This window comes from Macaca fascicularis, chromosome 1, assembly GCF_037993035.2.
Source record: "Macaca fascicularis isolate 582-1 chromosome 1, T2T-MFA8v1.1".
NCBI classification, from domain to species: Eukaryota; Metazoa; Chordata; class Mammalia; order Primates; family Cercopithecidae; genus Macaca; species Macaca fascicularis.
This window is the reverse complement of record NC_088375.1, coordinates 25,903,045-25,915,737: the sequence shown is the minus strand read 5'-3', so window position 1 is coordinate 25,915,737 and position 12,693 is coordinate 25,903,045. Positions and strand designations below refer to the sequence as shown.

The following is a 12,693-nucleotide window of genomic DNA, read 5'->3' as shown; positions in this document are numbered from 1 at the left end:
TTCATGTATCTTTAAACACTGATTCTTAAAAATTTATATGCTGGCCGGGCGCGGTGGCTCAAGCCTGTAATCTCAGCACTTTGGGAGGCCGAGACGGGCGGATCACGAGGTCAAGAGATCGAGACCATCCTGGCTAACCCGGTGAAACCCCGTCTCTACTAAAAAAATACAAAAAATTAGCCGGGCGAGGTGGCGGCGCCTGTAGTCCCAGCTACTCGGGAGGCTGAGGCAGGAGAATGGCGTGAACCCGGGAGGCGGAGCTTGCAGTGAGCTGAGATCCGGCCACTGCACTCCAGGCTGGGCGACAGAGCCAGACTCCGTCTCAAAAAAAACAAAAAACAAAAAAACAAAAAACAACAAAAAAAATTTATATGCTGAAAATGAGGTTTGAGAATAGGTATTTTAAACTATTTATAATCCTACAGTCAATTCTAGTCAGAAGTTATCTGAGCAAAGAGAAAATAAACAAAGCCTGGCGTAAACAGTCCCATAGAAAATAGAATCCACAGCCATGGGGCTGCCCTTCAATTTCCCAATTCATTCCACTAAGTCTCATGATGCAACATCTGTCACTTTCATAGGGAAAACAGAAGCCAAGCCAGATCCTCCACACTTTAAGATATGGTCCCTTATTATCTATTTTAACAGAAGTATCAAAAGGCGATTTTTTTTTTAATTTATTTATTTTTGAGACAGAGTCTCGCTCTGTTGCTCAGGCTGCAGTGCAGGGGCATGATCTCGGCTCACTGAACTTCCACCTCCTGGGTTCAAGCAATTCTTGTGCCTCAGCCTCCCTCCCAAGTAGGTGGGATTATAGGCACACACCAGTTACCCTGGCTGATTTTTTTGCTGTTGTATTTTTTGTAGAAATGGAGTTTCACCATGTTGGCCAGGCTGCTCTTGAACTCCCAGCCTCAAGCGATCCACCCACCTCAGCCTCCCAAAGTGCTGGGATTACTTTGGGAGTATGAGCCACTGCACCCAGCCAAAGAGTGATTTTATTTGGAATGCATTTCATGATTTTATTTCTTGCTCCCTGAGCATGCAGTGATTAGGGTGGATGGGAGGTGGCACTCAGGCAGATAATTCACAAAGTCACGACACAAGGGTGATAGACAGATGATCCAGCACTGAGATAATCAACCCAGTGAAAATGCTACACTGGGGACAACGTTTTGCCCTTTCCAGAGACAAGATATCTTGAGCTGGGGTCGGCTATTAGAGGAGCAGAATTGAAGGCTCCCTTTGAGCCCATTCTGCAAACGGGGATGCATTTCAGATAATGAGACAAGAGATGGCATTGAGTTAGTACACAGCACGTCCAATACCCAACAAGCAGCCTCAGAGAGACTGGGACAAGAGGGAGAGGGGACTGGAAGCCATCTCTTCTGGTCTGAAGGGCAGTGCTCCTCCCAAGACAGCATTCAGAGAGCCAACAGCCCAGGGCAGATCACGCCAGGACAGTGCTTCCACATGGCTGGCTGAGTACCACATTCCCATCTGCAAAAGAGTCACCTTATTGGTTCCCTTAACTTCCAAAATGCAGCGAGCCCTCCTTCACCCAGCAGTGAACAGAAGAGAAGGGAATGCAGGTCAGCAGGGAGATAGAGACCATTATTAACCACAGGTCTGAAACCCTAATTCTTTACTCACTCATCAGGTTGCTTTTAACCACTGCTGTTGCTTGGTAACAGGTTTCAGCAGATTTGAAATGGATTTCTTCCTCCCACAGTCTAACAAAAACAAGTAGGGAAACAACTAAAGAACAAGGCAACTTAAGGAAAACCCTGGGAGGCAGGGTCATGCAAAAGCTGCTTATGGTGTCCTGACAGGAGCTGTCTGAGCAAACTGGCCACAGGCAGTGAGTGAAAGCAAAGCAGAAGCCTTTCTACAAGGCCCATCTCCTGCCAAGAACCCCTCCCTGACGCCTCCACTGGTGGGGTCTGGGATAGGCTCTTTACCCTCTCAGAGGATGGAGGCAATACCATTCACTGGGCAGTCGCTGTGAATACTGAATGAGAAAAAACATGGCAGTGTCCACAGGGCCAGGCACATCGTACTAGATAAGTATTTGTTAGATAAACTAATGATTAGAGACATTCACTCTCACCTTCCAAAGTTGCCAGTTATTTCTGGGATTAAGTAACACCTACCCTACTGAGGCTCTACTTATGCCAAGCCCTATTCTAAGCACTTGACGTGTCTTACTGACATCTTGCAATGACCCAGCAGGAATTGTTATTCCCACAATTTTTAAACAGATGAACAAACTGAGGAACCAGAGGTTAGGTAACTTGTTCAATATGACACAACTAGTATATGACTAGTCCTAGCTCACACCCAGATGCAACTGACTTCAAAGACTACATTCACTACTATTATGCTATAAAGCCTATAAAGCCCTGGTGACATCTTAGTACCCTGGCCTCATGTCCCACAAAGTCAATCCAGGGATTAAAAAAGACATGGGGCTGGGCGCGGTGGCTCACGCCTGTAATCCCAGCACTTTGGGAAGCCAAGGCAGGCAGATCATTTGAGACCAGGAGTTCGAGACCAGTCTGGACAACATGGTGAAACCCCATTTCTACTAAAAATACAAAAATTAGCTGGGTGTGGTGGCACATGCCTGTAGTCCCAGCTACTTGGGAGGCTGAGGCACGAGAATCGCTTGAACCCGGAAGGCAGAGGTTGCAGTGAGCTGAGATCACGCCACCGCACTCCAGCCTGGAAAACTGAGGGAGACTCTGTTTCAAAATTAAAGCAGTGTGTAGAGGGAAATTTACAGCACTAAATGCCCACAAGAGAAAGCAGGAAAGATCTAAAATCGACACCCTAACATCACAATTAAAAGAACTAGAGAAGCAAGAGCAAACAAATTCAAAAGCTAGCAGAAGAGAAGAAATAACTAAGATCACAGCAGAACTGAAGGAGATAGAGACCACGAAAACCCATTCAAAAAACCAATGAACCCAGGAGCTGGTTTTTTAAAAGATCAACAAAATAGATAGACCGCTAGTCAGACTAATAAAGAAGAAAAGAGAGAAGAATAAAATAGGCACAATAAAAAATGGTAAAGGGAATATCACCACCTATCCCACAGAAATACAAACCATCAGAGAATACTATAAACACCTCTATGCAAATAAAGTAGAAAATCTAGAAGAAATGGATAAATTCCTGGACACATACACCCTCCCAACACTAAACCAGGAAGAAGTCAAATCCCCGAATAGGCCAATAACAAGTTCTGAAATTGAGGCAGTAATAGCCTACCAACCAAAAAAAAGTCCAAGACCAGACGGATTCACAGCCGAATTCTACCAGAGGTACAAAGAGGAGCTAGTAGCATTCCTTCTGAAACTATTCCAAACGATAGAAAAACAGGGAATCCTCCCTAACTCAATAGATGCAGAAAAGCATTCAACAAAATTCAACAGCCCTTCATGCTAAAAACTCTTAATAAACTAGGTATTGATGGAACATATCTCAAAATAATAAGAGCTGTTTATGACAAACCCACAGCCAATGTCATACTGAATGGGCAAAAACTGGAAGCATTCCCTTTGAAAACCAGCACAAGACAAGGATGCCCTCTCTCATCACTCCTATTCAACATAGTATTATAAGTTCTGGCCAGGGCAATCAGGCAAGAGAACGAAATAAAGGGTATTCAATTAGGAAAAGAGGAAATCTTAAATGTAAGACCCAAAAAAACCCTAGAAGAAAACCTAGGCAATATCATTCAGGACATAGGCATGAGCAAAGACTTCATGACTAAAACACCAAAAGCAATGGCAACAAAAGCCAAAATAGACAAATGGGATCTCATTAAACTAAAGAGCTTCTGCACAACAAATGAAACTATCATCAGAATGAACAGGCAACCTACAGAATGGGAGAAAATTTTGCAATCTATCCATCTGACAAACGGCTAATCTCTAGAATCTACATAGAACTTAAACAAATTTATAAGAAAAAAACAAATAACCCCATCAAAAAGTGGGCGAAGGATATGAAAGACACTTCTCAAAAGAAGACATTTATGTGACCAACAAACACATGAAAAAATGATCATCACTGGTCATTAGGGAAATGCAAATCAAAACCACAATGAGATACCATCTCATGCCAGTTAGAAGGGCAATCATTAAAAAGTCAGGAAACAACAGATGCTGGAGAGGATGTGAAGAAATAGGAAAGCTTTTACACTGTTAGTGGGAGTGTAAATTAGTTCAACCATTGTGGAAGACTGTGGTGAGTCCTCAAGGATCTAGAACTAGAAATACCATTTGACCCAGAGATCCCATTACTGGGTATATACCCAAAGGGTTATAAATCATTCTACTATGACACATGCAAACTGCAGCACTGTTCACAACAGCAAAGACTTGGAACCAACCCAAATGTCCATTAATGATAGATTGGATAAAGAAAATGTGGCATATATACACCATGGAATAGTATGCAGCCATAAAAAAGGACGAGTTCATGTCCTTTGTAGGGACACGGATGAAGCTGGAAACCATCATTCTCAGCAAACTATCAAAAGAACAGAAAACCAAACACCGCACGTTCTCACTCATAAGTGGGAGTTGAACAACGAGAACACATGGAAAAAGGAGGGGAACATCACACACCGGGGCCTGTTGGGGGATGGGGGGCTAGGGGAGGGATAGCATTACATGTATATCTATGTAACAAACCCGCACGTCCTGCACATGTACCCCAGAACTTAAAGTATAATAAAAAATAATTTCCAGAATCTCGTATAAAAAAAGACTAAAATTTAAAATGCAGTTTATGTAAAAGATCAACAGAACTTAAAGATAATCACTGTGAGTGACTTACAGCAAAAATTCAAAAAATGAAAAAGACTAGTATACTACAAGACTATCTGAAAAAAAAGAAATAATATCACAGAGTATCAAAAACTTGAATGGGAACAAGAACTCTGCAGTTTGAGATTTCTGATAGTCATGAAAAAGAAGACCTGTTGCATAAAAACCACTTGATGTAAAATGAAATTGCCAGGCTCAGGCTGGAAATAGACACAATAAAAAATCAAATCCTGGAAAAGAAATACCTAAAAGACATTGAAATTATAAAAAGAAAGCATGAAGACCTCAAAAGGCTCTAAAACAGAATGGGGAAACATCAACAAAAGCGATAGCCCATTATAGTGGACAGCTTACTGCTCTGACAGATGAGAACACAATGCTCTGTTCCAAACTGGAGAAGGAAAAACAAAGCAGGCAAAGACTGACGAAATGGAATCATACCATCGTAGACTGAATGCTGCTCTACGTGATCATGATCAAAGTCACTCAACAGAAAGAGACCAAGAGCTTGATTTCCAGGGCACGGTAGAGAAATTGTGTCATTTACAGGAAAATTTGAATTCTCATGTTCTGATTCTCAACAACTTTCTAAAGCTAAGAGTAAGTTCAGGGGCCTCAAAACTGAGCTCCATTACACGAGAGGCTCTGAAAGAAAAGGCTTTGGTTTTTGAACACATACAAAGAGAGCTAAACCAAACAGTGTCAAATGAAGGACATTGAAAAAATGTACACAAATGGCCAAGATAAAGTAGAAAAATGCACAGAAAAGTAAGATTATGTCAACTACAAAGACAAACTATGTTGCTTCAACAGCAACTGGATGATGTTCACAACAAAGCTGACAATCAAGAAAAAACAGTAATTGATATTCAAGCCAAATGTGATGCTACAGTACAAAATCTTCAGGCTGAGTGCATAAAGCACAGTCTTTTGCTAGAAGAGTAAGAGGATGATCAATAAAGTTAATCATTTGAAAGAAAAACAATGTCAATATGAAAGAGAGAAAGCAGAAAGAGAAGTAGTTGTGAGACAACTTCAACAAAAACAGGGTGATGTCCTAAACAATCAACAAAAGCTTCGCTGGATGCTTCATTGAGACACTGCATCCGTTGAGGAAGTGAGATGCAAGATTCAAGGAAGAAATTAGGCCAGACGAGAATTCAATTTCAAGAAAAACAGTATCAACTTACAGCAACTATGAGATGTACTAAGGAGACGCAAGGCCACATACAAAAGCTCCAAACAGAAAATTCCATGTTAAGAAATACAATTAAAAAGCAAGATGGCCAAATTGAGCAGCTTCAGAAAATCCTGCGAAGTTCAATGCAGCAGTTGTTGAAAGAAAATGAAACTACAGAAACAGATGAAGCTTATTCTGAATTTAAATCTGGATCCTCTACAGCAGAGGTCCCCAACCTGCAGGCCACGGACAGGTCCATGACCTGTCAGGAACCAGCTACACAGCAGGAGAGTTACTGTGGATCTTCTAGATTATCTGCATGCCACGTGACTCTTATAACCAGTTTTTAATTTCCACAAAAAACAAAACAAACAAACAAACAAAAACGCCTGCTTGGCTTTGGATGGGGACTGCACTATATCTATAGATTAATATGGGAAAGAATTAACATCAACAATGTTGAGTCTCTCAACCTATGAACAAGATACTTACTTAAGTCTTCTTTAATTTTTCTTAGCAATGCTTTTTAGTTATCAGTGTACAGATATTCCATATAGTTTGTCAGGTTTATTCCCAAGAATTTTATATTTTAATGCTATTGTAAATAGTATTATTTTTAAATTTTCAATTCCTAATTCTTCTAACAGAGAAACATAATTGATTTTTGTGTATCGATTATATATCCTGCAGTGTCGCAAAACTCACTTGCTGGTTTCAGTAACCTGGTAATGGCTTTTATTTGGTTTTCTACATAGATGATAATATCTGTGAATAGACAGTTTTACTTATTTATTTTCAATCTAAAGGCCTTTTATTTTTCTCCTTCCCTCCCTCTTTCCCCCAACTCCCAATTAAAACATGATTGCAGTGGCTAGAATTTCCAGTACAATGTTGAATATAAGTGGTAAGAGTTGACCTCTCTTATTCTCAATCTTAGGGGAAAACATTCAGCCTTTCATCATTACAAAGGATGTTAGCAGAAGATATTTTAAAGATGCCCTTCAATAGGTTAAGGAAATTCTCTTGTATCCCTAGTTTGCTGAGATTATTTTTTAAATAAAGAATGGTTGTTCAATCTAAAAAAAAAAAAAAAAAAAAAAAAAGGACATGGAGATGGAGGGGTGAGCCTTCTAGGTGTCTTATTCCAGGTTGCTGGAGCTGCTGGAGCTCACAGTGATTAGCCAAGCCTCGTATCAGTTCTAAAGAAAAGGAACCATGAGCACTCCTGACCTCCTCCATGCCCCTTCTGACACCACAGCCCTTCTGAGATCTGTCTCCAAGAGGCACCTGGGATGTGAAATAATCCCACAGAAGCCAAAGGGGTAGCATAAAATTTCCCTTCCTGGCTGAGGACAGGTTAGGGATCTGAGCAGATGACTGGATGCTGTCAATAGCCTAGAAAGAACCTGGGAAGACTAGCTCCTCTCTCTGGCCCCGTCAGCTCCCCAGCCTCAGAAGACAAGACTGGCAGGGCACAGTGGCTCACACCTGTAATCCCAGCACTTTGGGAGGTCGAGGCGGGTGGATCACCTGAGGTCAGGCATTTCAGACCAGCTTGGCCAACATGGTGAAACCCTGTCTCCACTAAAAACACAAATATTAGCACAGGCATGGTGGCAGGCACCTGTAATCCCAGCTACTTGGGAGGCTAAGGCAGGAGAATTGCTTGAACCCAGGAGGCGGAGGTTGCAGTGAGCCGAGATCACGCCACTGCACTCAAGCCTGGGTGACAGAGTGAGACTCCATCTCAAAAAGAAAAGATAAAAAAAGACCAGTCAGTCTGAGTTCTTAGCCACAGTAGGACAAAGAAAGGTTCAGCAATTAGCCACAAGCAAGGAGACAACCATCAGGTCACTTCCTTCAGTTTAGTGGTGACAGAGGAGGAGCCCTAGTGGACCAGTTGGCCCTGTGCAAAGAGCAGAAAGGCAATCCAGATAAATGTAATTTGTAGGATGACTCTGGAGGTCCTGGAGGGCCAGGAACACTGGCTGACAAGACAGGGTACTAATGGTGGTCAGGCAACAAGGAGGAGCTGACAGGGAACACAAGGGACAGTGAACATCCTACAGATCCAGGAAGAAGCTTCCAAAAGAGATGGGCAGGGACAGCCAGGTAGGAGATGGCTTGGCTGATGAAAATGGGGAAAACAGTCATAGGCAGTTACAGGAGGCACAACCAGAAACAGGCCAGAAAACTCTGGGTCATGAAGGAGGCTGAAGCTGTGGCTTTGGGTGGACCCAAAAACCAATGTGGGCCTTGATTCCCTTGACTGAACAGTGGGATAACAATCCCTGCTTCCTTACAAGGCTGTCCATAAGAACCAGGTAAGATCATGGACACAAAAGCACTTTGTAGGTTAGACATCAGGCTGATAAGAGACCACCTGCAGTTTATGGAATCCTCCCCAGTGTCCCCAGCACAGGCTGAGTGCAAACACCAGGACTATTTAAAGGTCACTGGGCAGGCGTGCCTACTTCCTGTTGGCCGCACAGCAGGGATCTGTCTTCCCACCCCACTCTCCCCTGGCCCAACGCCAGGGGAGAATGGAAAATAAAATCAGTTTAAAAGCAAACATTTATAAATAATGAAGAAAAAAAGTATAGCTGAGAACAGCAGGATTTTTCACCTCTTATGGGCTCTTGTCCAAAAAGAAATAGCAGTGTTTTCTGCTGCTGCTCTGTTCTTTCCCCATCTAGTGCCAGGAGGTCATAAAGAAAGATATGTAGGGAGAGGGAGGGAGGGATGGCAAATAAAACCCAAGAGAAAAGAGCCTTCACCTAATGTCAGAAAATACATTCCACAGTCAGGCGTAGAATCAGAACACCAAGAATGCTTAGATTCAAATTCCGAAACAGCATACACCACCAAAAAGTGCTTCTTTTCTACCTCACTCCACGGCCAGGCTCTTCAGGGGCTTGTGTAAAGCAGAGTCACTTGTTCTTAGATGCCAGAGGAGAAGCAGACTCACTCTATGCAGGACAGTGGTGATGGTTTCCACAGAGGGACAACTGGACCCCAAAACTCTGTCCCTTACTGTTGCTCCCCTGTGATCTCTGATGGGGCTGCCTTTTGCCACCTGGGAATCACTTGCACCCAAGGGTTACCTGCTGCTGCTGAACAGGTTTGTATTCATGGGAATTCAGTGGGACAACATCCAGAGAGGAAACAGGTACGTGAGGAAGATTCCATTCCGCAAGATATAGAACCCACTTCTCATCCTGTGCTACTGACATTCAGGTTCGAGAATGTATTGTTGCTTCCAAAAGTAACACTCAGATGTTCGAATCACAAGCAACACATTGCTGCAAGATAAAAGGCACATGTCTGTAAGACAGAGGTTTCGAAGATAGTTACAAAACTGTCCACCAGCTTCTGTCCATAGTGCCTTCCAAAGCTTCGCAAAACTGGCCATGAATTATGCAAGACACACGGCAAAACATTTCTTCACAGCATCCCTAGGAAAGAAAAGACACAAAGATGAGTGGGACGTCGTCACCCCAAAGGCACTTTAGAGGGCACCCAAAGTGGAAGCTGCAGAGTAGAAAGCACCTAGATTGAAAGATCAGACCTACACAGCATCAAACTGCAGCTTCAACATTTATTAGTAGTACTATCCTGGGAAAGTTCCTTGTCCTGTTTGAGTTCCAAATTCCTCATCTGTAAGAGGGGATGTCCCCACTTACCCCCCAGTCTGATTATGGGAATAGTCATCATAATCAGAGAAAAAGATAATATAGACTATCAGAAACTAAGAGGTCAGTCAGGACTGCTGCACTTCAATATCGGCCAAAATCACAGAATGCACTGAGAGCATTAAATATTAACTGGGACCTTTCTTCATTCTAAGCAGGCAGCAGAAGGGAGCCCACTATGGGTTCTGAGCACTTATTAATATGCTATATTAGCCTTATCACAGATATATACTGCTTGGAATTCAGTGTAGAGGGTGCAAGGAAGAGTTGGTCTTCAAGAAATTACTATTCTACCCAAGCAAGCACCTCCATTTCCACCACCACACCACACTGTGCAATGTGGCACTAGGCTTCTCATACCCCAGTTCTGTTCCACGTTCTCAACTGTGCTGCACTAAGGACACTGGGAGTCACATAAGGGAGGGAGAGGGGAATGGATGCATTTCCATGAGTAGACACTGCATTTAATATCAAGATGATTCCAGGGCAGCATTTCTTGAGATACACTCTGCACTGTAGTCCCAGAAGAGTCTCTGCACAAGAAGGGTTTTATGGCCACTTAAGTCCCCCTCATGGCAGCTCACAATACACATAGCATATGGAAGGATCTAGCAAGCCAGGCAAAGAGGAACTTACCTAATTTTGCTTAACCTGTTTCTCAGATTACTTGATCATAGAACTCTTTTCTTCCACAGAAACACTATTTCTGTGGAACACCATGGGAAAAGCTATTCTAGGGGAACTTACAAATAGAAGGGTGGGGCCAGGCATGGTGGTTCACGCCTGTAAACCCAGCATTTTGGGAGGCCGAGGCAGGCTGATGACTTGAGGTCAGGAGTTCGAGACCAGCCTGGTCAACATGGTGAAACCCCGTCTCTACTAAAAATACAAAAAATGAGCCTGGAGTGGTGGCGTGCGCATGGAGGCTGAGGCAGGAGAATAGCTTGAACCCGGGAGGTTGGAGACTGAGGTGAGCTGAGGTCAGGTCACTGCACTCCAACCTGGGCCATAGAGTAGGACTCCATCTCAAAAAAAAAAAAAAAAAATAGAAGGGTGGGATCTAGCTCTGTGATTCCCTCCCTACTAGAGGAGTAATTCATTTGCTCAGCACATGAAACTCACTATCTCAAATAAAATTCCATCATTCTATCAATCACTTGTACATAAATTTCATACATGCCAATCCAGATCAAGCCTGAAGCTCTGATGAATGACTCCAAGCAAGTTTCACGAATGAGACCTGTGCAACTGCATTGGCCCCATACTTAGAAGGGTTCACATTGGGTTTCATGCCTTGATTTGATGATGTTGCCATCTTGAAATTCATAATCTTTTTTTTTTTTTTTTTTTTTGTGAGACAGAGTCTCGCTCAGTTGCCCAGGCTAGAGTGCAATGGTGTAATCTCAGCTCACTACAACCTCCGCCTCCCAGGTTCAAGAGATTCTCCTGCCTCAGCCTCCTGAGTAGCTGGGATTACAGATGCGGGCCACCACGCCCGGCTAATTTTGGTATTTTTAGTAGAGACAGGATTTCACCATGTTGGTCAAGCTGGTCTTGAAGTCCTGACCTCAGGTGATTCACCCGCCTCAGCCTCCCAAAGTGCTGGGATTACAGGAGTGAGCCACCGCGCTCGGCCTATGATTTTTGAACAAGAAGCTCACATTTTTTTTTTTTTTTTTTTTTTTTTTTTTTTGAGACAGAGTCTTGCTCTGTCACCCAGGTTGGAGTGCAGTGGCCGGATCTCAGCTCACTGCAAGCTCCTCCTCTCGGGTTCACGCCATTCTCCTGCCTCAGCCTCCCGAGTAGCTGGGACTACAGGCACCCGCCACTTCGCCCGGCTAGTTTTTTGTATTTTTAGTAGAGACGGGGTTTCACCGTGTTAACCAGGATGGTCTCGATCTCCTGACCTCGTGATCCGCCCGTCTCGGCCTCCCAAAGTGCTGGGATTACAGGCTTGAGCCACCGCGCCCGGCCGAAGCTCACATTTTTATTTTGCACTGGACCCTGAAAATTATGTAGCTGGTTCAGGGACCAAGAAATATCCAAACGTTGGCAGGCTGATCAGTATCTCATTGGATCCTCAGTTATGATGGACTCTGGCTTACTTCACATAAAAATCTAGCTTCCCGGGACATCCCTGCCCATATTCTTCTCAGAAAAGCCACCAGGCCCCAAAACCAGCCAGGTCTGCATGGAGTATTTCATAACTGCTACCCTCCTAGAATTTATCAGTGAAGCCACTCAGCTACCTTTCACTTGAAAGGCTTAACTTCGCATCCAATCAATCACTCCTCAGCACTTTCAAATCACTGTCAGCAACAGTCTTGGAATTTGTTAAGACATAAGATTGCTCTTCCTCCTTCCCAAGTCATGCATAATTTTTCATTTCCTCAGTACAGTTTGTTTTTTTTTTTTTTTGAGACAGAGTCTTGCTCTGTCACCCAGGCTGGAGTGCAGTGGCGTGATCTCGGCTCACTGCAAGCTCCACCTCCCAGGTTCACACCATTCTCCAGCCTCAGCCTCCCGAGTAGCTGGGACTACAGGCGCCCACCACCACGCCCCGCTAATTTTTTATATTTTCAGTAGAGACGAGGTTTCACCGTGTTAGCCAGCATGGTCTCGATCTCCTGACCGCGTGATCTGCCCGTCTTGGCCTCCCAAAGTGCTGGGATTACAGGCGTGAGCCACTGCACCAAAGTCAGAGGCAAAGATCACGCGGCTAATTTTGAGACGGTCATAACTGAAAGTGCTTAAAGAGCTTTGGAGTATTAGAATTTCAGAGCTAAAAGAGGGCTCTGGAGATGATCTAGACCAACTCAGTCTACTTATCAATGCTTTGAGGCCAGAGGGGTCAAGAGAGTTGCTCGAGGTCACACTGCTAGTTAGGAAGCCCTGGTACTGCTTACTCTCCATTTATAAACTCTTGTGAAACTTTTCCAGCAGTGGGATATTGCAAGAAGCACGAATTGAGATCCCTCCATAT

The 12,693-nt window shown here is 43.6% G+C and overlaps 1 protein-coding gene and 1 pseudogene across 16 annotated transcripts in view; one reads left to right on the top strand and one right to left on the bottom strand.

Moving 5' to 3' along the window:
• SFT2D2 (SFT2 domain containing 2) overlaps window positions 1–12,693 on the bottom strand; it is an 85,584-nt gene that overhangs the window by 59,536 nt on the left and 13,355 nt on the right. For 2 of the 16 annotated variants that reach the window (XR_012420083.1, XR_012420076.1), the window contains exon 8: window positions 8,796–9,473. The exons of 9 other annotated variants lie outside the window; for them this stretch is intronic. Coding sequence is in view for 1 of the 7 variants with exons in the window: in XM_005539911.5 (XP_005539968.1) it covers window positions 9,434–9,473 (40 nt within the window). In the remaining 6 variants the exon portion in view is untranslated. Of the gene's footprint in view, window positions 1–6,541; window positions 9,474–12,693 lie in introns of those variants that run through there. 5 more of the 16 variants (XR_012420090.1, XR_012420098.1, XM_005539914.5 and 2 more) reach the window with 4 other exon arrangements.
• On the top strand, window positions 4,937–6,368 carry LOC102131150 (ankyrin repeat domain-containing protein 36B-like; annotated as a pseudogene).